Source organism: Pocillopora verrucosa, chromosome 2 (genome assembly GCF_036669915.1).
Source record: "Pocillopora verrucosa isolate sample1 chromosome 2, ASM3666991v2, whole genome shotgun sequence".
NCBI lineage: Eukaryota > Metazoa > Cnidaria > Anthozoa > Scleractinia > Pocilloporidae > Pocillopora > Pocillopora verrucosa.
In genome coordinates this window covers 9645684-9671987 of record NC_089313.1, presented here as the reverse complement: position 1 = coordinate 9671987, position 26304 = coordinate 9645684, and the positions used below count along the sequence as shown (strand labels likewise).

The following is a 26304-nucleotide window of genomic DNA, read 5'->3' as shown; positions in this document are numbered from 1 at the left end:
CAAGCTGAATCAGCTAGGAGATGTGGACCCCCTATGGCTGATTTCATTACAGAATCGCGCCCATTGAAAAACGTCGCACGGGAAAATGCAAATAAGCTAGAAAAGAGAAAGAGAGCATGCGTAACTTCACGCAGGCCTGTCAATCCGACTGTCAATCATGTAATCCCCCGTGTACGCAGTGTTCGAAAGTATTGTTTCTTGTGCAGACAACCGAAACGTAGCGCTTTTCATCGAAGAAGAATAGACGTAATTAGTGGCGTGATCTTGATTAGGTTATATTGTTTAAAAATCGGTCAGATGTAAAATTAAATTACCTTTCAAATGCCGGGTTTTCAATTTGTGTTAAGACTCAAATGCGGCAGATTTGCGAGGTTCGACCCTCAATTTCGCCAAGAAAGCAAAACATCACAGAAATATTCCTTTTAGTAAAATTTCCGTACTGCCCCATACTATCGTAAAACAAATCTGTTTTCCCAATGGTAAAGTATTGTTTTTGTCACTCTATCCAAGAACTGAACGTATAATGTAGTGTGGGGCTGTGCGGAATTTTACCTTCCTTTTTGGCCCGTTATTGCCGCCAGTTTCAGATAACACGTCGGTAGTCTAATTACTTTTCGAAAAGCTTAAGTATACGTTGTAGATTCCCGCTCCACGTAGGTGCACGCTCACTTCCAAATCAGCTTTACCATAGCAACACTTCGTTTGCACACGTGACCAAAACAAGCCAATGAGCAACCTCGTTCCGGGATCCTTTACAATCGTTGTTTGGTAGCCATAGCGACAGATAAACAAGTAGAAATCTTGGTTCGTTTATTTATCTCGCTCATTAATCGCGTGTACACGACGACGTAAACTATGGCTTATGAAATCGGAAAAAAATACGAAGGTCTTCATGACGGTCGATGGTATATATGCACCATCTTAAGTCAAAAAGGCGACAGGTACAAGGTTACCTTCGATGGTTGGAGCCGACAGTTTGACACAGTTCTCAGCGCCGACTGTCTTCGCCCCTGTACACTGATTGACGTTCGCTCCAGAAAGCGTTGGAGACCCAGCGTGAATTTCAACAAGTTGCTGCCAGGCGACGAAGTTTTCATCAGCATCGAGGGCATCAGAAAACCGGCCGCGGTCAGAGTGGTGGATCCTTTTCTAGAACTCGTGACAGTGGAGTGCGGGAACGAAGAAATCATTGCTTCTTTCCGCGATGTACTACCACCGCCAGAACCCACTCCTGATACTGTCAAGAGGAGAAGACCAGCAGCTTTGCCCCAAGCAGCACCAGCAACATCACCACCACCTCCCGTATCGGCGCCTGTCAGTGTCCAGTCAGCCATAGCCCCGCAGTTCGCGACGATCGTTCGCCTTGATGGTATCAAAATCAGCTGCGGAGATCTCGTGAGCCTCACCCCGAACAGTGCAGACGTCGTCTTCATTGTCCTGGAGCTCTACCAAGACGAGTCCGGCTTAGAGGTTCTTATTAATGCTCAGAAGTGCCAGCTGTCAGATGGTGTCGCCGTTCGCCCGCTAGCAAACTTCAGGTTGACCTGCCCGGCATCCGCGGTACACACACTTCAGGACACTAAACTTTCGTCTCAGTTAAAGAAAGTGGTCTTAGAAGTCCGACAAGGAGCCATCCTGCGGCTGTCCCAGTCCCTGCAGATACACATGGCCAACCGCGCCTATCAGCTTCAAGTTCGGCGGTACGACTTGGCAGCCAAGCTTCGCTGCGAGATCTACAGAGGAATGTCTTCAAAGGCAGCTCGCACCTTCGTCATCAAAATGGGCCCAGCTGATCTCCGCCACGATCTTGAATTACTTGGGTTAGCGGTTGAAAACAATTTCAAGGTGGAGAAATCGAAGAATCGACTCGACGATCTCGATCCCCTGCTTGGTGAAAAATGGGACGTTAAGCTTAAACAAGACGACCGCTACTTCTACGCAACCTTCGCAGAGTTTGCCCTGGACCTGCCGTCGCGATCCCTCCTCGTGAAGATTAAGTTCGCAGAGTCCACCAGTTCGTTTCGCCAACACAGCTACCGCCAAGACACTGCTGCTGACTGTTGCTGATTTGCCTCACAAACGGCTTTTTTAAAAGCCACCAAATGCAATAAAAGTCATGACCAACCGAACAAAACATTTACCCTCTCCCTAAAATGCCAACATCATCGCCAATCAAAAAAGCAAAACAGAACACGCTTGATAATTTCCATTTCTCCAAAGTCCGTGACTGACTGTACGAAGCATATTAGTTTGTTCGTATTACGAGGAATTGCAATCAATGTCCGCAATGTTGTTTTACTTATTGACACAACCTTTGAACAAAAAAAAAATGTTTATTATTACGATTTAAGCTGTCCTATTTACAGTTCGGTTATCATTAATTCTCATACTAGCGAAAGTTTTATATGCCTTTTCCCTGAGCTGTTCTCTCTGGCGATTCTCTTTTGTTTCTTCGCGAATTTGATGTCTTGCTTCTTTCCTTGACAAATGGAGGTCAATGGCTTTCTGTTTATAGTCTCTCTTCTCCAGGTCAGAAAGTTGTCTCCAGTCCTGTGCCATACTTTGAATCGATTTGAGGAACGTCATCCTTTCTGTTCGTCCAGGACTCTGATTATTTTGCACTCTCTAGAAGCAATTAAAGTAAAAGCATCAGACATTATTTCAGCTTATCAGTTGAAATTTACATAAAAAGTTAATTCAACTAACCTCTTTTAATTTCTCATTGAGAAATGCTGTCCAACCATTTGGTGGCTTTTTGGGGGAAACCATTGCGTCTTTTTTCTTTTTGTGAACTCTAATCTGAGATTTGCTACCACTCTCATCAACTGGGCCCTTTTCCACTTCTCTTATTGTTCTCTTCAGGGCAGCAAAACCAGAAATCTCTTTACTGAAACAGTGCAATCAAATGTCAGATATTTTTTCTCTGTTCTCAGGAAGTGATAATATGACATTAGACTGTGATCATGACCTGTATGCTTGATTATATCTTAGCATTATTCTGATCATTTATCAAATGTTTGTAACCATGTATGATGTTACGACAAGAAATTAGAGTCTGATCATGAAATAAAGCATTACCTAAATCGTAACCGTTCTACAGACTGCTGCATTGCACCACATGTGCTTGTCGACAAAGCTGCCAGAGGAGTCAGGTCTACTGCATGCTCTTCGACATTGGGTGGAATTCTTTCGTTTACTGCCCACTCAATGAAACTCGGTCTCACCACTGTCCATCCCCTTTGGTAGGCCATAACCAAATCACTATTTAGCTTTGAGCGATCATTTTTGACCTCATCTTCTGAACACACTAGATAACATCTTTCATGCGGTAGGTTCTCTTTTGGCATTGAAATAACTCTTCCACCATTTTTTTCTACTTTCTCTTTAAATTTCTTCTGTGTTGATCCTAAAACCACACATACAAATACATAATTAACATAAAATCAAATATATAGAACATTTTGCTGTTCTTGTTTATGCAAAAACTTAAAAAAAAAGATATGACATGTGATTAATATTATTATTGTAGGGGGTCTAGAGATATTTGTAAAATTGTTATTTTATGTATATATTTTTTTCTTGTTAATCAGAACTATTTTAATATTTCTGAATGTTTAGACATTTTAGAAATGTTCACCTACCAGGCATCCTTCCAACTAAAACAAAGTCCATCCTCTTAAGTGGCAGCAATTGCCTAACCACACTTGCACCAGACACAGCCAATGGAGGATTTGGTCTGGTATGGACAATCTTCCACCTGTAATTAAAAATATATATATATATATATACTGTAATTTTGTAATTGTGGTTTGACTTTGAGTTAGGGAAAATTGGTTTTAACTATGAAAGTAATTAAATATAGAAAATTGGATGGTGTTTTTATCTTATTATAGACACTTACCACTTCTGAATTGTATATGCTGCAACATGTTGTTGTGCATAATGCTCAAAGTCAGTCCTAATCTGTTCAGGGCAGTCATTTATTCTCTCCCTCAAGTTTCCTCTGAGGGAGCTAGGATGGTGTAGGCTTGGGACTTATTGAGGCTGAGGTCGCCTAGGTGACCTTTTGGATCAATTGGAAGTTCAAAATGACCTCCTCTGACATCTCTTGCATTTATGTTAGCAGTAAGATGTGCCAATGCAGCATTCCTTCGCTCTCTACCATACCTATAGAAAAAGGTGACAATAATAATTTTCAATATTTAAAAGCAGGGACATGTGAGACAACACAGCGTATACAAATGAACATGATCTACAGTCGATCGAAAATTTTTTAAGGTTTTAATCATGAACGCAGACTGCCCAAACAGCACATGTTAACTAATACACCAACCTTGACTCCAGATCAAGACATGTCCGGACAACCTTCATTATTAGATTTTCTGCAACTCTGGTGAAGCCATGGTCAATACACATAAGGATATGATCACCAGTAAGAGCAGGAAGCAGCGACTTGGGAAGAGGACGGTCAAATGAAAGGTTGAGGTCTGTTCTTAGTCCTGTGGATGGATCTACTTTTCCCTTTTCTGATGCTGAGCATTGCATCCATAGGTTCCACTTGTCTTGGGAGAGTGGGCTGAGCTCTGGATCAGCAACAGCATCCAAGAACTTAGAGTCTGCACCAAGGAACACCTGGTGGCCCAGGTTCTGACTGTCTTTAATCCATTCATTTAAGTATCCTACAATATTAATGGACAAATGATCTATAATAACACTAATTATCCTTAGAGATGTTGCAATTCCTCTTGTACCATTTCAGAGAGTTCAAGCACCACAAAAAGTTACAAGACTGAAATCAATTTTGTTGAACCATGTTATTTTTCTTGAATTGTTCAAATGATCAGCTTATGAGTATTTCATTTCAATTTTAGGAAAATTTAACAGTGATTTGGTCAATTTATCAAAAGTTAATATTGGATTATAAATGTTTAACATGTAAGTGTGCATATACCTGGTCCACCATGACCATCTCCAATGTTAAGCTCAAGGTTTCGACGGCTGTCCTTGTGATGAAAAATATGAATAGGCCACATTTCTTTCGGGCTTTGGAATTTTATTCCATTTAACTTCTGCTCATTGTTTACATTGCTAATAGCCATCAAAACAGTGTCCTTCTTGCCATACTTTCTGCCATCACCATAAAGGTGCCACCACTGTTCTTTAGGAAGCCAATAGTAAAGGTAATGCAGACATTCGACCAAACGGGCTGGCTCAATGCGATAACCAGTTGCTGTTCTTTGTGGTTGCATTATAGCCTCAAATTCTAATTTGTATTTGGTCTTTAGCTCAGCAACCTAAGGTAAAAAAGGTTTGCAAATTTTATAAACAGATTTTATTTTATTATTAACTTGAAGTATATCAGGAAAGATACAAATAAATGCAAGACAATTACCTTTCTTTTGGTTGCAAGATATCCAGGTGGCAATATCTTCCTGATCTCATCAATTGTCTGTCCAGAATTGCATTGATCTTGAAGTTTCAAGATTGCTGATGGTGGGATTTGCACTGTTGCCTGCTCTTCTCCAATCTGATTGTAAAGACTGTCCCCAGTCTTTGTACGAATTAGCTTAGTCAACAAGATAATATCTTGTTTTTCCAGTTGTCCTTGCCAGGCTGAGTCAATACTGCACTGCTGTCTAAATCTCCGGCCCACTGATAATGAAATGCCATGCAGGAGGTCAATCTGTAATAAGAATATGCCAAAATTGTATTCCATCAACAATCTGGTCCTGTTTATTTTCTAAATTTTAATTTGTTCTTGACTTACTAACAACAATTTCAGAGAAACATCAAATGTTATTTTTCAAAGTCAGGCACATTGGTAGAACATTCAAACATACTTTGATGACTACATCGATAAACTCCCTACAAACCTTAGAACCATAATGAACTTCCAGTGCCAAGTCACTCAATATTTTGCTCTGCTTTTTTATCCTCTCCTCCAGTTTAGTAGATCGGGATGTTTGTCCATTTGCTAAACGTCCAGCCAGAGTTGATGTTGACTCTGGGGGCTTAATGCAGCCAGTGAACACTTTAAGCTGTGGTACATTAGTGCAACTGCCTTGTGTGCAAAAGGTTTCTGTTGCCAGCATCACATTTTGTGTTTTGCTTGTAGTCACAGATCCAGCTCCACTTCCAGCAGCAATTTCTCTTGAAAAAGTGGAATTTACCACAGTTCGGGCAAAGAACAAACATAGACTAGCCCATGAAAATTGTTCTGCACTTTGGCCAGGGTCTCTAAGTTTGTTCCCAGCAATTACAATCAAAATAAGGGCTTCAGCTGAAATAAAACTCCTGGAGTTTCTGTCCAGATAAATATCATTGTCTGTCAGCCCGTATTGTTTAAGCATTTCTTCTATTTGTTTATATGCTCCTTTTTTGCACTGTTTCTCATTAAAATAGCCAAAAGGACTAAGTCCCTTACGGGCATCCAGAAATATTTTGAGCCAACTGTTTTAACTGGAGAAGACATGGGCCAACCAAAATCTGTGGTGTTCATTGCGTAGAAGTATTTCTGGAAATAAATGTGGGAAAAAAAATTACCAAAAAGCTTCAAAATATCTTTGACGGAAACACAACTAGGGAGAATAAAGAAATTTACCAGCTTTCCAGCAACTTTACTTCTTAAGATTTATGTCCAGTAAACGTAGAAGCAATGTCGTATTTGGAGTATAAGTTAAGGGAAAGCTAATTTCGAAAATGCGAGGTCTTCAAATTATCAGAACTAAACTAACAGAATAATGTATGGAAAACCAAAAGCAAAACTACAAACCATCGGCAGTCCGAATGTTTATTTACATTAGGTTAAAATGACACAATCCGATGGTGCGATCACATTTAGCGATCTCTCTTCGAGGAAAGCAATTTCGTTTATGTTCGTAGTAAACATTTATGGTCGAAAAAATTTAAAATCAAAAACATTCACTCACCTTGATAGAGCTCCAACGTGGACAGGATTGCTCGCGATCGCGTGGTTAGTATAAGATTACGGATGAACACTTCACGCTCTTTTGATATGCAAACGCGGCCCTCGCTCTTTACCGACGAAAAGAGCATTTCGTCACTTTGAAACAATGCTAATTGCTCCAATTGTATCTCCATTGTCTCTAAACGGACGCAAAGCGAAATTTTACAACTCCCGTTTGGGAATTTGTCAATTCAGATCTAAAGCGACCGAAGTTGGCGGTGAGCGTTTGCAACCTCATTCCTAGGTCACTGCGCCCGCAAAGCATCATGGGTACCCCACTTTTCTCGGGCGACGCTTTTCAATGGGCGCGATTCCGTAATGTGGACCCCCCCTCCCTTCAAAACTTACTTCTTTCAGTTTTCTCTCCCTCGTGAATTTACTTTGCTAAGTTATAAAAACTATTTTTCAAGGATCCTTTGAATTCCTTCATAATTATACGATTTAGTGATCAAAGGAGGATCCTTTTACATCTTCTTTCTGTGGTGAAAAGTAATGAGTCTAAATATCCCTTGATGGGAATCAGCTTATGTTGTTTGAGTGTTATCATTTTCAAGGGTTTTAGAAAGAGTGTCAACCTAGTAGACTTTGTCAATTTTGTTTTCAAATCTACTGGAGAATGCTTAAAATATCAGGACCTAAAGTTGTTGGATAATTTGAAGTTAATTTCACATCAGTAGCATCACATCCTTCCCTTCACCACACCCATAGTTTTCCTATCTAATTCTTGGACTCTTCAGGAGGAACTCTAACCCAAAGAAATCACTTATCTCTAGTTTTTCCAAAAAGAGGCATAAACAGAGGTTTGCAATGTAGGTTCTTACATATTTAAATTACTGACTTTCATTAAAAGTCAGAATTTTAATAATTGTTCTTACAGTCATTAGTTATCATATTTTCTTGTTAAAGAGGGGTTATTTGCACCCAGGAACTCTTCCCTTTATTGGGACATGATGAGATCAATTAATCAGAAGTCAAACCATTAGCAAAGGCCTACAAAATGAACATGGGTTTCAACCCTCTTAAAGGGAGAGAGTTAACTTTTGAGATGTATCACTAGATGAATTTCCTTTTTTTCTGACATCCAGAAAGTGGTTTGATGAAACTATGAAAGGGTTAGAAGAGCTAATGAAGAGGAAGGATGCAGGCCAAAGTTTGGGACTTTATAAATTGACCCTTGTTTCCCTTTCTGATGATGAAAATGCAGAGGTATATTTTTTAATTTAGTTGGATTTACATTTACACATATATACTAGTTATGCAATACCTACAAACTACATATATCAATAAATATCTTAAGGATTACTTTTTATTTAATGATACACACTCATGTGTATCATTAAATAACAAAAGTAACTCTAGGCCAGTCTGCATACAATGAGTTTGCAGTCTGCACATAGTGAGTGAACCTCAAGTTGCAACTCTCAGTCTTTAAAGTTTACATGTTGCTTTGGATGTCCATTCATGTTGCACTTTAAGGATAATTGAAACAACCTACATGCCTTCCTTTAAGCTGTTTTAAGTCTTGTGGTGCTCAGTACATGTATATGTTACCTTAAAAAAATAAACTGTTTTAGGACTTTTAAATACTTCGGCTCACCCTTGGTGATTGCTACAGAATTAACTTGGCACTGTGACTTTTGCCTTGTGAGCTGAGAATCGCCAGTATCCACTCTTATTAGGAAAATTTTTTTGTAGTCCATTTAGTTTTGCTGGGTCTGTTGTTAAATTTAGGGTGGTACAATGTGTTTTAAGGTAAATAGCAAGATGCCTGGAGGCATCAATTTGGGATGGAATGCATTGGCCATTATCAACAGTCACTCTGATTTTACCTGTGAAAAAAGATATTTAATGCTAACACTTGAAAGTACAGGGATAAAATTTTAAAAAAAAGTTAAAAAAGGCAAAGTTTTAAAATGATTGGATCTAGCAACTGTTTTTTGAATGTTCAGTAATGTAAAATGGTTAGATAAACTGTTATATAGCTTATCTGAGGATGAATTGAAATACAGTGATCGTAACAAAAATCTTCAAACAAATTACTGGCACACTTTCAGGAAAGTTTGCTGATTGCTTTGTGCAGTGACTGGAGAGACCAGAGAGACTCAATTAGTTAAGTTCTTTCAAGGTTAAAACCATTTAATACTATGCTTGGCTTTGAGATCTGTAGTTGCAAACTTTATAAAATTTTAGATTGGCTCTTTCCAAAAGATTCTTCAAGTGATTGAATGCCTATAATTCTGATGACTAATATTACTGGTTGTGATCATGTTGGGTTTTCCAAGTCTTTTCTATGGGAAATGTGGCTTTATTAACTGAATGCATTGTGAAAATTTTGCACTAAATGGGAAATTTGGCTTACCCTTCCAACCAACAGGAACCCCACTGGAAAGATCTTGTTGATGGTTATCATGTTCTCACTCAGAAAGAACTTCAGAAGTTTCCTCAGTCATCCAAGTCAGTAGGAATTTTTTTTTGTAATGTTATAGTGATCATTTTTCATCAGATGAATGACTTAATTGTAAACTGTGTGCAGAGTGACTGTGAGAGAGATGGGACCTCCAGCAAACCAGGATGGCAATGGCAACCAGGACATGGCAAAACAAAAGATCTAATGGGCAGAATAAGAGCTTAGGATTTTCATCGTAACCGCCTAATGTCCCCAATCATGTTTAAACACTGAAATGTTTATCACTCATCTTAATTTCATTTGTTAATTCTATGAAAGGGTGAATGTAGTTAGTTCTTATGGTTACTCACTTTTTTTTTCTTTTAATCAACAGATTTGGTTTCTCCTGTAGAGTCATGTTCCTGAATGGAAAGTATTATAATCCATGGCTTCTAGAAAGGTAACATTCTTTTTTTCACCATATGTTTGTAGTATCTCCTCAGTTTATCAAAAGTTTTAAATAGAATGAAACTGCATAGCCCTCTTTCTAAATCAGGCAAAGTTTAACCTATATTAGGCATTCACCCTTGCATAGTTGCCACAGCCGTGGCTTTCTGATATTCCTTGACTTTTCTCTAAAAAATGTAGAATATCCCTGATCAACTAAATTAATATTTGCACATATGAACCCTGATAATGGTGTCCAACCTCCCTACATAGCCATCTTCCTTATCCATGCTCTAAGCAAGTCACATGAAGGGTACGTCAATTGGTGTTTCCTTGATGTAAGATATAAAAATAATTTATTGTCTTGAAAACCCAACATCAGTATGCATTTCAATTTGATTTTACAATATTCTACCAAACCAACACGTTTCATGCATGGAAATGTACCATAGATATTGAAATTTGAAATAAACGTAATGATTGGACAAAATTTCATTCACAAACCAAGTCGAACTTGCTTTACGACAGGAAACAATATCAACTGTAAAAAGTGACACATCGTTCATCAAGAAGAGGCTCTGGACAAGATTTAATTGTGATTGTACTTTTCCCTGACTTGATCAAAGATCAGTGCAAACTTTCCGTGACTCAAAAGTTTTTCCTTGACTTTTGGCAACCATGCCATCATGTGGGAAATGCCCAGATGACAGGTTAACAGAGATTGACCAAATTTTTGAAAAAAGTGTGGCAATAAGTGATCAAAAAAACACAATTTGCATCCTAATGCTAACAACTACACTATATAAAGTATCTGTTATTTTCAAGCTAACAGGGGGTAGTAAGGTGAGCAACTTTCTTATCATCAGTACTCATTCCCTGTGAGACCATGTAAAGTAAATTAATCAGCTTTAATTGTCTGGAATCTAAGCTTTGGCATCTTGGTGAAGCAGGTTACTGAGTTCACTGAGTATCGGCCAAAGTTAACCGTAATTTGATCAAAGGCTTCCATGAGCTAAAAGACATTTAAAAATTTTGTTATTTTGCTGTTGCAAAGTCGATCAAATCTTAGGTTTTCGTAATACTGCAACCCAAACATTTCGCGCAGGTTGTGTAGTGTTCTAATTTTCGAATCGAAATCTTCCTATCAAGTGCTGACTCAAATCCTTTTGAATTCGACCAGCAGAAAGTTTATCAATATTTTCAGTTCGGAAATGCATTCTTGCCGTTCTACAGTAATCGTAACACAGCAGCAAGAGTTAACAATCGCCTCCGGTGAATATAAGTATACAGTTTGTAAGAAAAGGTTGACCTTTTAACCATTACCGGAAGTAGTGAATTTGGCACATGCAAATTACAAAGATGACAGTATAAGACCAAGAATACATGATTTCTTTTTCACAAATTGATTCAACCGCCTGACTTTGAAAGTCACAGAATACAGTTTCGCAAACGTTATGCACCTGCCATACAGAATCAGGCATTGATAGAGGATGGAGTGACGCAATTCTGTCTGATATTGATAATCGTTGCCTCACAACACATCATTTGCAAGCATTTTAAAATCAGAGTCTGACAGAAGAGTTGTATCCAGTTGCTTATTTAGCAAACTCTTGGTTGCTACGAACAGCCTTCTTATCAGCCCCTTTATCGTCAATGAACTGGTTGTGATAGAATGGATGTGTCTTGTTCATCAAATGCACAAAGTGATCTCTTTCTCTTTCATACCGCACTAGATCTTCGCACAATCTCGTACTGACATCTCATTCTCTTTTCAGCCCTTCGTCTTACTTGCTTAGCTATTGGGATATCTTCATTAAACTGAGCGGGTGCACGAGGCCGGATAGTAATATCACAAACTTTAACAGTTTTAAAAAGATCCATTACGAGAAATGTTTTCCTCCTCAGAAAAAGTTGAATTCAACCTGAGTAACGTTCGTTAATGTAATAAAACCCTTTTTGTTTTGCCATGTTGATTACACCGGTTACCAACCTTCAGTTGTGAAGATGTGAATGGAATGTCCTCTGAGTACAGGGAAGATGTCAGTGGTAGTTTATAAATTTTTATAAAACAAAAATCATGACTGCATTATTATGTATTCGTCCAGGTTCAAGCATCTGGGTGGTGACATTATCAAGAAAACGCTAGATTCACTGAAAGAGGTGAGACATCTATACAATGTGGCAATAAGTATGGTTGGTTAACTCTGCTAAATTATATCCATGCATATGTTTTTCCATCAGCTGAAAATGCCAGTTTTACACCATTGTTGATGTTTGGTTAATGTGTGGACCTTTTTGGATCAACTGCACGTTAAAAATAAATACGATATTATAGCTTGCAGGTGTCTATGATGTTGTTGTGAATTGCTCTGGGATGAGAGCAAAAGAATTGGTGAATGACTTTTCCATGGATCCTGTGAGAGGTCAAGTATTGAGAGTAAGTCATTGTCTCATGGCAAACCTCAGATTGTGTTTGAAAATCCTAGTTAAATTCCAAAAGCGTTGATAGCGCTCCTTTCGGAAATTCCAAGTACTAATAGCTGTGATAGCGAAGAAATTCTGTATGAATAGAGCTTTCTTGCTCCTTGATTTCTCACATAGTCATGCTCTTAATCAGGGAGCCCAATCACATCTAATGAACTGTCATTAAATGCCACATCTAATGAACGCTCACGACAACCTTCAGTGATACATTTTTATCCGCATGAAGAGAAGACTGCAGAAACAGCTGATAATACGTTCCTTCGTGGTACTGTACCTGAATAATGTGTGAAAAAATATCCCTTGTCCGCCAATTCTAGGTGTATGCACCATGGATAAAAGAGGCTTATGCACAGGATACCAAGCACCTTCATAAACAGGAGAGATACTGTTATATTCTTCCACAGTAAGGCGGAGTAGAATGTTTTTAGGCCTTGACTCATTAGGAGCTTTTTTAGATGGAACTTCGTTTTTTAATCTACTCATTCATTTGTCATCATCGTATTTGCATTCCTTATAATTGAATATTGAATATAAAGCGAGGAGAAGAAAATGAGGGTTGCCCAATACACACAAATAGATTGCATCGGAAAATGTATGTTAATTCTTCTATGTGTTGTGTATGTGATGTATATTCACTTACAATTTTATGTAAAATGGTCGGATCTTTGCAGCTATGAACTCAACGAAGTTCTAAGGCCTGAAAAAGAATTCAGGCCTGTACGTGATAAATCAATGTCTAACTCACCTTCTCAGCAACAATGATTCCATTACGAAATTTTATGGTCATGAAAAGTCTATCCACACTAGGTCCAAGAGTTTTCACCAATTAAGAAAACCTGCAACGTCCAGCAAAGAAGGCTTCTTTAGAAGCCAAAGGATATCAATCAATTGCGGATACAGGGGTAATTCAGGGGGTCCAAACCTTCTCCTTTCCCTCATCATTTGTCCTCTTTACTAACTGTCTAACCCCTAAATTCTTGCCATGACAAGATTGCATGTTATTATATCGCTGGCAGCACCCGTAGGTAATATGAATTGAATCCTGTGTTTTGATTGGCTTCCCGAGCAGGCAAGATGGGCTCATCTTACACGCTCGTGATTGCCCGCTGTGGTCCCGCGTACGAGAAAAATTGACTTGGTACTTACTTAGTAATTTTTGGACAGCGTCAGCAATTGAGACTCAAAAAGCGGCAGAAGACAGTCAAAATAAAGAAAGTATAAACGCCTCGTGGTTTTATTGTGCTAAACAAGGTTTGCTTTCTTTCCCGGCTCTGGTTTCTTGATGAGAAATCCTTCCTTGACCAAGCCTATTCGGTCAAAATGGCTGGAGAGTAGCCTCCTCTTTTTTTTTTTCGCATTTTTTTGGAACTCGACATAAAAATGCAAAGGCGAATTCGGCCAGTATCCAGCCATTTTGACCAAACACGCTTGGTCAATAAGGCATATTCACTACTCAATATGGGGTGTTTACAATTAACTTTCTTGAAACATTTCTTAGCTTTTTTAGGCTACAGTGTAAAAGAGTTAGTGCATTCTGAATCAAAGTTTAGAATACCGTTTAAAAACTTCCAGGATTCACTCTTAATTCCAATATGAAAACAACAATTTGGTAACATACAAACATTCTTTTTTTATATTTTTTCGCTGAAAAATAACACATGACCACGCTAGCAAAATATTAATGGCTTGCATTTCTCTTCTTGCAATTGCAAACGATCTCTTCGGGTTTTGGTTTTGCTCTAACTTAAAAGTGTCGCTGTTGTCGTATTTCTGCATTTAACAAACAAATGTGCTTGACTTCTGGAAAACGAAAAGACCGCGCGTGAATCAAGTAGTCTCGGAATGAAAAAAAATTTTACAAATGAAACAGACTCCCCCTCTATTCATGTTGTTCGTAACATCTACTTTCACGAGACGCCTGTTTTAAATTGACAGTAGTTTAGTTTAATGAAAACGTTGTCTTCAGTAGCGGAATCTGTACTAGACATTTTGGAATTTTCATTTAAACCAGAGTTAGAAGGGAACTAATAACTCTGTACCTATCTGTTTTTTGAAAGGATGAAATTTACACCGTAATTCAATAGTTCTTGTGCTTACCACCTCCCACCCCCCGTTTTTTTTGGTATAATTTCAAGCACGAGAGGTAATCACCTTTTGTTGAAAGTGTTTTATTTTTCCTTTGCGAGTGATGTAGTGTAATTAATTCTCACTTGTAAATCTGTGTTTTGCACAAATTTTGGTGGATGAAATAGATGATAAACCCTGCACAGTTATTCTCGTAGATTGCATGCGTAATTATAGTTGCCTACTCTTATTTTCCGCCTACCTTGAATCCGCCTTTTAACAGATGAAAAGAGTAACAAAAATGAAAAGAAATTTCTTTTCACACATAAACAATTGATTTCAGGAAAACAAAGATTGCGTGATAAGAAACACTTATAGCTCTGAAGCAACCTTTACCGAATCGGTCTCCTCAGAGAAAACGTAAATCACATCACCAACGACTACAACACATGCATAAGTGATGAACAAACCAAAATATAGGCATGCTTGCATGCAAGAGATATTTTCTTAGCTGGGTAGGTCGAGATGGGACACTTTGTGTTCGTAACGTTTTCATAACTTTCAAAAGAACGAAAATATCGCATTCACTTCAAGAGAAAGAGAAAAACGTAATTTATCTAAACTCGCATAGGTATGGTGTTGTGGTCTATTGTCTAAATACTTCTGAGAAAAAAATAAGTTACATATGAGCAAAAATTAAAATGCATCGGTGGTACGCCAACTGTATTCTCCTTCGCAGCCGTTGTTTGGTCTCGTCTATTCCCCTTTGGAAAGAGAGCCGTTGCGTGACGAGACCAAATAACGGTTGCGAAACTCGGACTACGCTTACAGCCGTTCCTCCAACGAGAAAGAAAATCAAAATTATTTGTCCATAGTTAGTCGCCTCAAAATTATAATTCCATGTAATTTTACTGCGAAAAGCAAACTGAAACTGTTGTATCTTCAATAGACCCTAACCAAAGACATTGCGATCTCGTATAAGGGAAGATGCACTGAGCAAGAGAAAAGGATCCTATTCAGAGAGGGCTCCTTGATTGTTTGTTGCCTCTCTGGACTTTGCCCTTTGTGTGTGAAATAAGTGATAAACTGCAGGTTGTTAACAAAGAATTAACGCGCGATTGGGTTAATTCCAAGGTAGCTGATATTGAATTTTATTCGCAGAAAAAGTTAAAACGCTACTATCAGTAGCATAAAGTTTCATGTCAATTTTTTTTCAGTGGTATTGGATAATGCGACTAGAATACGTGATAAAATGCAGGTTGTTTACAAGGAAATGGCATGTGATGGAGCGAAGTCTAACGTGGCAAGATAGGATTTGATTGGTTGAATACAATTCAAGCGCGTGAAAAATTGCGTAATGTTCATGTAGTGCAATGATTGGGTATGTTCTGATTGAAGTTTGAACGTTGTTTTCATATTACTTGATGGAATGGAAGTTGTTTGGCGTGTTCGTTGTGAGAAAAGGAGTTGAAAAACACGTTTTAACTTAAAAATGACACAATAACAATAAATGCCAACCTTTCTTATCCCGATAAATCTTGACTTCACTCGACGAGGCTCTTGCAAAGGCCACAATCATAATACTTATCAAATGAGCCCAGCCCTCTGATTCCATGACATAAGTTACGAGAATACAATACCCAAACACCGTGATTGGTGCATGATATCCAAATGCTGTGATGTGGTTGATGCGAGATACATACCCTGATGCGGTAATCTGATTGGTGCGAGAAACATACCCTAATGCGGCGATCTGATTGGCGGGAGCTACATAGCACTCTACATGCCAGCAGAGAGTTACCTTTTTTGTAGATTATAAAACTAAAAAAACCGGCAAATTTAGAAACACGGTTGAATAAGCTGCAAGGTTCTTACTCAAAACGGCTACATAACTTGGCTTTTTATCATTAAATCTTCTACATCTACAATACACATATCAGAATATAGTTGCCATATGAAACGTTATACGGCAACTGACCTAATGATCGTCTACCAAATGTTGACTTAGACGTGGAAATGTGGAGTAAAGTACCAGTTATCCCGAATGTAGGATTATTTAGCTATAATTGTAGAATGAACTCAAACAACGTCATTAAACCCGTTAAAATTATACCATCTTCGAATTGGCTATATTAATCAGAGCAGCCCTACAAATACTTATACCGCGCTTTCAGGAAAAATGATCAAAAATAGACTTTCATCGTTTTGTAAAATACCAATTATGTCAGATTTCACATCCCTTAAAGATGCATTCTTTGTGAAATCGACCACTGTAGAAGACAAACATTTGAAATCCTTTTTTTTCCGTTTTGGTTTTTGGGTTTTTTATGCAATACCTTCCATTTGGCAGCCTCGGAGGAGTAACTCGATGGCAAATTTCCAATTCTCGATCTGCTCGACATATCGATTGTAATAAAATAATAGGAATGCAAAAAAATGCCGACATTCTTTAAGAGGGTGATCTCTGGTGACTACCATTGTGCCATTTGATTTTTGTTTTTGCCGGCTTAGTTCCCCTCGAAAAGGAAAAAAATAAAATGGGTTTCACTTCCACCGAATTCAACATCTCACAACCTCGTTTCATGCCTTTGAGAAAAAGACATATTTCACGCATACTGCACATGTCTGTGCAAAGCGCTGTTTCGCTTAATCGATTGAAGAACACGATATATTTCACGTGATCCGCCCTGGAAATACGTTGTTTTGCTTCGTGGCTTTAAAGCGAGGCATATTTCACGTATGCTACATTTGTCTGTGTTGAGCGCTGTTTCGCTCAAAGGCTTGAGAAACTAGGTGTATTTCAAGTCATCCGCGCTTACCATGAGTTGTTGCTCTTCATTGCTGTAAGAACGAGGCATATTTCACATGTACTGCGCTTGTCTGAGTTTAGGATTTCCACTAGATTTCTAGTCATTCCGATGGACACGGCTGTTTCACTCAAACGCTTGAGAAACAAGTTATATTTCAAGTCATCTGTGCTTGAAATGAGTTGTTTCACTTCATGGCTTTAAGAACGAGGCATACTTTGCATATACTGTATTCGTCTGTGTTGAGCGCTCTTTCGCTTAAAGGCTTGAGAAGCGAGGTATATTTTAAGTCATCCGCGCTTGAAATGAGCTGTTGCGCTTCATTACTGTAATGACGAGGCATACTCCACATATCCTGCAATTGTCTGAGTTTAGGTTTACCACTAGGCTTCTGGTTATTCCGATGGGCTCTTTTGGATTCCGTTAGACTCCATCGGCTTCCATCGGACAACATTTCTGCCCTCCCTGATGTTTATCTGACTTCCGGTAACACACCTTCCGTTAGAAGGTGTCACGAATATAATTTTGCCTATTCCATCGCAAAACCACGTTTTATATCAGAATCCATTGGTGTGTATCGGACATATGAAGAAAATTAGAGAGATTTAAGCAGCTATTGATTTTGAAACCTACCTTTGCCATTCTCTCCCCAGAGCAAATGGTGAAGTTGTTCTTGGAGGGACTGGGTATCATCATAACTCAGACACAAGAATAAGTGCCGATGATACGCGACACATTCTGGAAGTGACAAGAGAACTAGTACCTAGTCTCGCTGTGAGTTAATCATTTAATACTGAGACTCTTTTGCCATATGTCAAATCTAAAGGAAGTTTTTTGTCAAATTTCCAAATGCAGAAGAAGAACTTGAAAATATCTTAGTCTGTGGAGTGTATGGAATAGAGAAGTGTTGAAGCAGAGATCAATTATTTGATATTATTGAGCAAGTTATTGACACTTTCGAAAAGGAATTCTTTGTTATTTGGTTTAGCGTGCGATTCGGCAATTAAATTTTAATGTCCTTCCGCAAGTGGAAATGGATACTTGCGGTGACGACTCCGAACTCCTTCTCAAGACAAAAATGTTTTTATCTTTGTTATCTTAATGAAAATTTAAGCCCATGGCACAGAAGAAAAACCCTGTGAAACCTTGGGCCTATACGTTGTACTTCATCGGGAAGACTTGGTGGCTCTACAATTGTGAGGGCTTATGTCACCAGAAGAGTGACCGATGAAACAAACAATCCGACCTTTATTTTAGTTCTTTTTAACAAGGTCGAATACGATAAATTTTGAGCTCGGTCATCGAATTGAGAGAGATTTTGTTTTTATTAGGGTAGGACAAAGACAAAATTTATTCTCCATTGAGGACTTGACCCTCAGGAATTGGGATTTGGTAGTTTGAAGTTCTGTCGATGAGCATCAGAGAATTCGATAGTTCGCGAGGTCGTTGTATACTAAGTTAATATTTGACGAACCTCCTGCCCTCCGATAAGATCATCAATTTAGCAAGTGTCAGGAGCTTGAGGACCATATGACTGACTGGGTGAAAATGCCAATCCGCGTTGGTGTGTACATTAAAAAAATGGGGAAATTTCAACCTTTTTTCAGCCGGATCAATTCAGCTCTCAGTCAGGGTTACCTAACAAGGAGGGCCGGCCGGCTTGACAACGTTCTTCATGCGAACGCTGGGAAAGATTTGACTGCAAAAGGGTTATCCATCGGAGTAATTTAACCCGTGTTAAAAGTTTGACTTTTTTTTCTCTTTTAGCGAGCTCCAGTGTTGGAGGCGTGGGTTGGACTACGACCTGGTCGACCCACTGTCAGGCTTGAAAAGGAAGTTATGAAATTTAACAGCAATCTTGGAAATAAAAAAACCCTGAAAGTAAGCTTGGAACTTATTATTAGTATGTTTCAATAGTGTGGTAACAGTAACAATTTCATCATTCTATTATGTTCAGTTTCCACTGGGTGTCCACACAAACTCGTTCTTTTTGCTATGTATTGTATAACTTTGACCGTTACTATGGATGGTATTTTGTTTCGAAGTTATGACATGATATGCTTGCGGGTTATGGCTAGGTATATTGCAATCCTTTCTGCTCTTTAAACATTTCTGCCAAACACATTACGGTTTTGTCCTTGTGTATCTCTGACACACCAACATGCGCTTAACAATCACGCATGGATGAGCGCCCTAAAAGCCCACATACAAAAAGTTTTGTTCATATGTGATTGCTTCGTGCATGAGCAATAAATTGTATCATGTGCAGGAAACTACCTCATACACGAGAAAGGTAAAAAGTAACTCCGAATCACGACTTTCCTGTTCACACTTGAAGTCAATCTCTAATTGTGAAGCAAGTCAACTTCCCATTTCACACAGCATTCTGATAACTGAATTATACATTCTTTGTAACTGAAAAAATCGTATTCCATCCGAGAATACAGGACAATTACGTAATTATCACTGTGACTGTGCATCGAAGAGCATAGAACGTCATGAAACTTCTAAAGCACCTCATGAACTTATCAGTTACACGATGTTAGGATGTAATGCTCGCAGTCTAATAGAAGACAATTCACAGATTGCAATAAATAATTTGTTGGAGAACTTTGAACAACCACGGCTGTGAGAAACATGAATGAGAAGGAAACCAACCTGACAAAAAGGGCCATTCAGTTCGATTTCTTTAGAGTTACTTAGAAACTTTCTCGTGCATGAGGTAGTGCAGGCATACGTGGTGATTCGTTGCTTTATATCATTGCGGCATATTAGTGTAACGCAGCAATAATGTACAACGTGACTAACCGGATAGCCACCTTCATGTATGAACGCCGGAACAGTGCTCCTCCTCTCGAGTGTTAGTCGCACTTCTTGTTCATCTTATGCTTAGGTCTGCTCTACTGAAAAATGTCCAACTACGTCTGCAGTGCAAGCTAGTTTGTGATAGCCAGTTATAAATTAAGTTTTTCTTTGTGGTTTATTGGTTTTTTGCTGTTTGTAGGTTGTCCATAATTATGGTCACGGTGGTGGAGGACTCACAGTACACTGGGGTTGTGCCAAAGACTGTACTGACTTAGTGCTTCAATTTCTCGCAGAGGGGCACAAAGCAAAACTTTGAAAGTCAAAGATTTTGAAGTTAAAGTGCCTTCGTCTACATCTCATCGATAATCATCATATTACAAACATTCAGAATAAAAAGCTCCCTCCACAAGTGAAAACTATGCGACACTCAAAAATTGATTTATTTTGACAGCTGACTGAAAGATTAATTTGGGTACTGAATGATGTTCAAAATGATGTATCAGGCTTATAGGTTACAGATTAGGAGTCTAGTCATCTCAAACCGCTCGGACACCATCAACTAATAGTTCAGGATGGAGACATTGAAACGAGTTTCGGAAGTAGTACGTGTTTGCATTTGTTTACCTCATGTCACTGTCAGTCCCTCTAACAAAATAAATGCAACATTTAAACCTAGCCTCAGTTTTCTCGGTCATTTATTTGATTTCTCACTGGCTCCTCGCATGATATTTTCGTTTAAAGTAAGTGGTAGTTTTAATATAATTTTTTTTCTTTGCTTTCACGACATTTATTCGTAAATAGTCCAACCAAAGAAGGAAGGTTTCATGGTCCACGCCTTGATATAATTCCTCTCCGGCAAGCCCAGGTGCCCGTCGAAAGCACAATGTGGTACCCGAAATGAAGGGAGTGTGGTATAGCTGGAACTCGATATAATTAGAATCTTCCGCGTAATACCTTTTACCCCGCAGTGGACGGAGCCTCAGTATCCCTATTGGTGAACGATGAGCCGCAAGATAGGAGTAGGTCTGAACTTTTCCTTTTTCTTTTTTCGAAGAGTTTCGAGTTGACAGTTTATCTTTGAGGATTGGTTGTGTACTTTGAGTGAAATAAAGTACGAGGTGTTGCTCGGAAACGGAAGGTGCCTCTTGGTAGGGACGAGCCCCAGGCCACGTGGTGCAGGGTTTAGGTACAGAGCACCTCGGATTTAGGATTGGGGGGGATTCCGGGAATTTTGACTGCTTGCTCACGGCTGAAGTCGACGATCGCTTTCTTGTCATCGTTTTCGTGATGTGCTCTTAACATTCCTGAACACCTTCAACACTGATCTCCTCAGCGCTCCCCAAAAGTCTTGTTTGAAGAATGAGTAAAGTAAAGGGTTTACCACCGAAGTAAGGTATCTCACAATTAGGATGACGTGTGCAGCCGCCTCCATATCAGCATAATTTAGCGTAATCAAACGTTGACCAACTAAAGAGAAAAGTAGGCGCAAGGTAAACCACGGCAGCCAACACATGGCGAAAACGATTGCCATGGTAGCAAAAACTGTAAAGCACTTGTATTCGTTCCTCCTCTTTTTTTGTGTTTTAAATCTCTGTCGGTTGTTTTGATTGGCGTTCCTATCGCGGACTTTCCTAAATATGGTAACATACGCACAAATGATGAAAGTGTATAGAGCCGCGAAGATCGTAAGCAGGCAGAAGATGTTAAATGAGGTCTCTAAGACTAATCCGATGGGATTCTTACCTAATCTCAAGGAAAACCAGCCAATTGGTGCGGCGGCTAACAACGCTGATGATAGCCAAGCTCCCGTAATAGCCAAAAACACTGTCTTCTTCTTGATCACGTGGTACTTGAGAGGACGCAAGATAGCCATGTACTTCTCAGCGGTTATCAGGAAAATGTGACAAGCGGCTGCAATGGCAACGAAATTGTGTGAGACTTCCATGGCACAAACAAAGCTAGCATATTGATTTTGGTCCACCACTGGAATAAAGATCACAATGAAAAGAGGAATGTTTAAAGAACCGTTCATAAAATCGCAAATCGCCAAGCTAAACAGCAGATAGTTCGAAGCTTTTCGTAATTCTGGTTTGGAACAGAAGAGAATGAATACCACAATATTTGTCAGAATGATGAATAAGCTGATCGGAAGAAGTTGTGGTAAAACTTCCTGCTTTCGCTGCTCGTGCAGCAGTTGATCCTTTGTGGTGTTAGTTATTCCTTGTGAAGACATCTTGTCCTGTTCTCGGAAAAGATATATCTCCTTCTTCCAGCGATTGTTTGATGAATTCAAGTAGATTTGGGGTTTTTGTTCATTGGCCTTATCTTTACCAGCACCTGCTTGCTCCTCAGGTCACTGGAAAGACAAAGTTCTGCTTTCTGTTGCTTGTAATGCTGGAAAAGAGGAAATGAATAATTGAAAACTAAACCGGCCTCGTCGTCAGGGAGCAGGCAGTTGACGGATGTCATCACAGTCTTACGAAAGCTTTCGATTTTAAGTTGCAATTAATATGACCTGCCTCCGAAAACAGCCATAGCGTAACTTATATACTATGACGTCGTCCCTCCAGGCGGAGTTACTGATTTTTGACCACATTTTCCCGAGAAAACCTAAATATTAAATATTTAAACACTAATGTGTTGCTGTTATCATCAGTATTCCCAAGTCAGGCGGGCTTCATTAAAAAAATATTACAGAACTCAACACATCACAATTCTTTTCAATGTCCTACGTTTTTCAAAACCCTTAGTGCTAATTAAAAAACACTCTAACTCTAGTGTTCTTCAGAAATAAACCATAAAAATTCTTCGCAAAACACAGGCGCTATCAACTAAAAAAAATGCCTGAAATAAGAATTTGTGTTTAGATCTGCATGAGCAAATGGTCAGAAAAATAATGTCGTCTTGTCTCGATTTTAAAAGGTGTTTTTGGGTTTCTTTTAAAACATATGTGGAACTTTAGGATAAAAAAGATGAAAATTAATAATTAAAGTAACTTCCAGTACCAAAATGTGTTCGGAAGATTTCGAAGACGAAGATTTTATTTTGTAGACAGCCGAAATAGGAGATGGAAAGATGGTGCCTGTCCTTCATTGTCTCTATAGTCAACCAGTGGCTATTTCAAAAAGGAATAGTGTTTCGTTTCCGGCACGATAATGTTAGGCATGACTGTCAGAGATCAGGAAAATTAAGAAAAAAAAATTGATTTCTTCAAGGCGTGGGAAAAGTCTGGGAATTTCTCTTTTTGAGTCAGGTAGAATCTAAATCTTTAAAAGAAGTCAGATAGAGGTGAAATTCTAAGTAAATATGAAGTTGTTCATCTTTTCTCGGCCATTTTCTTGATGACAGATGGTGACACTTTCCTCTTTGATTATTAACATTACATAGAACAGTTGACAGGTTCCTTACTACTATATCCTTTCCCTAATGTTGAAGTTTGTTTTTGAATGAAATCATGCATTTTCCTTTTCCTCTGTCCATTTCACGGGCATGAAAGATTTTCGATTAGTAGAATTAGCTGATGCTGAGTTTCCAAGATCAATACTTTTTCAGTGTTACCTTGAGGAATTTTCAATTCATGTATACCATATGTGCCTTGCTGAGAGTTTTAATTAATGGGTAGAAAGGGTAGCTATGAGGAGAGGTTCGAGGTCATCATCAGGATTCTCTCGTGAAATTGTTACTTTAATTGGTCAGAAAAACTGACCAAAAGCTAAAAAGGTCTATTGCTTGTTAACTGTTCAGAAATGCCCCAAAACGGTACTACACGTAATGTGAGAAAAATTTGATTTAAATGATACAAAATCTTGGTAACAGTGGGACCTCTACCAGATATTTTAAAACCCTATGTGTGAGACAAAAAAAGAAAAAAGAAAGCTAAAACCGAAATAAAATTCTCAAGTAATCGAACATAAAACTTTCAAATTCAATGGCCGGAGGCGTTAGTCTTATTTTGCGGATCAATTAGAGTTTCAAGGAGACGTGTTTATGATATTTCGTTCGACGGAATCGAGTCATGCTAAATATCTACTTAAACTAATATGCCAAAAGCAGCTACAGCAACAACAAGGGCAACAAAACTTTGTACACAGACATCCCCAAAAAGATTGGTCTTTAAATCATGTAATCTTATAAAAACAATTAGAATGTTCTAATGCTAACATTAGAAAAAAAAAAGTTGCTTCTTAGGGTTGTTAATGCCGATTTTTTATAGTTCAATAAGGACACGTAATGCTTACTAGTTACACTATAAAACACGTCAGTCTCTAAAAAAAACCAACGGAAATCAGTTTGGAAATGCTCGAAGTGGGGATGATTTTCGAATTTAGCTCTTCCAAAAATTAGCGTGGTGATTTGCTTTGCGTTGAAAAGGTAGAATGATAATCAGTTCTGCGCGCGGTTCTTTCGCTACAAAACGCAGTGCATCCTGTGTTTGTAATTTAGTGTAAAACAACCTCAGAAAAAAAGAGAAAAATTCATCCATATTTACAGTTTCTCCTGTCCAGGCTATGCTCCACACAAAACAAATCTTAAAATGGTACACTATGATAAAGTAACCCTTGCCCTTAACAGTCATGCGGAAACGACTTTTTAAATGTACTCTTTACTTTCGTCATGTGACACCAGAGGTTAATCAAGTCTGTTAATACGGTAACTTGCAACTTTAATCTCAATAGTCTAGTGGTTTTTTACAGACTTTTTTAGTATACTTTAAGTAAATTTCGTCTCAAATAACTACCCTCTAACCTATATAATCAATGCTAGAAAGAATAAGATACGGAATAATATTTATGCAGACAATTATTGTAAACTTTAGCCAATAACATCTCTGGTTCAGCAAATCATCTGAACTACTGATCCTTTCTGCATCGTACTTGCTTTTGCTCTGTAACTACCTGTTCACCTAAAATGAGGACAATAACAATTAATGATTAAGAGTTCTGCTGAATCGGTACTCTTACGAAAAGAGTTTTTTTTTGTTAAATATGTAACTGACAGTTAGATTAGGGCCCATGTTGATGTTGTAAAACTGAACTTCAACAGCCCCTAACCCTTAAACTTCCCAAAGGGACAAATATTTAAAGTGTCCTTTCCATTACAAGTAAACGAGTGTAGCTAGACTATGTAAACACTGCGAAATCACTCGAGTATCCTATAGTTTTTGTGTTAATTTAGAAATGCTTTAGGTTTGTGGGGTTGAAATTATCTTAAATTTAGCGTGAAAAGTTTGACGTCATTATTAAACTTTGCTACCCTGCATTTCATTGAATGCGAATTTTTATTGAAAGAGCAACGTCTCCACGTCAAGAACAGGGTATAGATTGGGTAAACGGTGATGGAACCCAATATTTGAATTGTTGTAGGATTTAATTGGGTCACTAACATTGAGACTGGATACAAATTTTAGTCGCATAAACTAAAAAATTAAGTTGAATTGAGGAATTCAGGTATAGGCAGAGTTAAGAAAATATTATTTGACTCAAACTTCGTCCTCTTCAGTATTCCCAAGACCTGTCAAGCAGTAAATGAAAACCAAGCCAATATCTATTTACTATACCTGTTGTGCGGTGTATTTTTCGGAGTGCTGATTCGCTTTGAAAGGCTCTTACTGGGTATACTGATGGCCCCTGGTCGATAGGCTTTTTAATATCTCGTCCAAGGCTAAAATGTCCCAATACTATTTTTCTGGTCGTTAAGGTACACAACACGAAGAAAATTAGGCAAGCGACTCGTTCTTTGATGTTTTTCATTGTAAACTGCGAGAAATCAAGTCCAGCAGAATAGTCAGTGAGAATAAGAAAAACTATTTGAGTTCCCAACTACATGTAGGGAGAGCCCTGCCTGGCCTAGGAATGGAAAATGATAGTTATGGAAATGTGTCCTAAATGCAGACTTGAGAGATGAAGAATGTGGGAGTTTGTCAAGATGACCATACGTAGAGCAGTGCACTAACGAAAGTGTCTCTAAATGCAGCTTGGACAGTAGGCAATCATTCTGGATAGCTTTTGAGCGCTATTTTAAATCTACACAAGTTTTAAGTTACCTACCTTTAACGCAAGTGTATCTTCAAAGTGTCAAAATTATGATGCAGCTCAACAAATCTTTCTTGCGAGATTTTATACCCATTCCTTTTCGGTATAATTTTCTTTTTTCATCTTTCCTTCTACATTGTTAATTGTTTTTGTCGAAATGTTTACTCTGAGCTTAAGTTGGCACATTTAATTTCATACCTCACTTGATTTTTGCAATCGGAAATTAATTTTACAATTATTAAAGGTGACTCTATATTGAAGATTGTTTTACAAAGGTGGAACCTCTTTCCCGATATTGGTGTTTACTCAGAA

At 38.4% G+C, this 26304-nt stretch overlaps 3 protein-coding genes and 1 long non-coding RNA gene across 5 annotated transcripts in view; 1 reads left to right on the top strand and 3 right to left on the bottom strand.

Annotated features, from left to right (window-relative positions):
* LOC131799611 (D-aspartate oxidase) overlaps positions 1 to 20635 on the top strand; it is a 21372-nt gene extending 737 nt beyond the window's left edge. The window contains exons 2-10 of the mRNA XM_059117315.2: positions 8053 to 8173; positions 9342 to 9421; positions 9748 to 9813; positions 11906 to 11960; positions 12136 to 12237; positions 12602 to 12687; positions 17809 to 17929; positions 18923 to 19036; positions 20160 to 20635. Coding sequence (XP_058973298.1) covers positions 8053 to 8173; positions 9342 to 9421; positions 9748 to 9813; positions 11906 to 11960; positions 12136 to 12237; positions 12602 to 12687; positions 17809 to 17929; positions 18923 to 19036; positions 20160 to 20276 — 862 coding nt within the window. The 3' untranslated portion in view covers positions 20277 to 20635. The remainder of the gene's footprint in view (positions 1 to 8052; positions 8174 to 9341; positions 9422 to 9747; positions 9814 to 11905; positions 11961 to 12135; positions 12238 to 12601; positions 12688 to 17808; positions 17930 to 18922; positions 19037 to 20159) is intronic.
* LOC131785647 (uncharacterized) lies at positions 3642 to 7270 on the bottom strand. 2 transcript variants are annotated; one of them, XR_010716629.1, is made up of 7 exons: positions 6930 to 7270; positions 5874 to 6514; positions 5393 to 5683; positions 4952 to 5294; positions 4334 to 4679; positions 3902 to 4167; positions 3642 to 3757 (listed from the first exon to the last, which is right to left on the bottom strand). XR_010716629.1 is itself a non-coding variant. In XM_066162164.1 (5 exons), exons 2-5 carry the CDS (start codon positions 6348 to 6350, stop codon positions 4321 to 4323), a joined length of 1470 nt encoding a protein of 489 aa, XP_066018261.1. In that variant the 5' UTR covers positions 6351 to 6514; positions 6930 to 7270. The 2 variants fall into 2 exon arrangements, 1 of the variants encoding a protein (XP_066018261.1); XM_066162164.1 differs by lacking the exons at positions 3642 to 3757; positions 3902 to 4167 and having other exon boundaries at positions 4321 to 4679.
* A 204-nt stretch (positions 20636 to 20839) lies between the features above and the next one.
* On the bottom strand, positions 20840 to 22193 carry LOC131799598 (octopamine receptor beta-2R-like). Its single transcript, XM_059117306.2, has one exon. It carries the CDS (start codon positions 22191 to 22193, stop codon positions 21234 to 21236), a length of 960 nt encoding a protein of 319 aa, XP_058973289.1. The 3' UTR covers positions 20840 to 21233.
* A 2488-nt stretch (positions 22194 to 24681) lies between these two features.
* LOC131799531 (uncharacterized) lies at positions 24682 to 26082 on the bottom strand. Its single transcript, XR_009341385.2, has 3 exons — positions 26008 to 26082; positions 25518 to 25716; positions 24682 to 24863 (listed from the first exon to the last, which is right to left on the bottom strand). It is a non-coding gene; the product is annotated as an uncharacterized lncRNA (long non-coding RNA).
* Between the last annotated feature and the right edge of the window lie 222 nt (positions 26083 to 26304).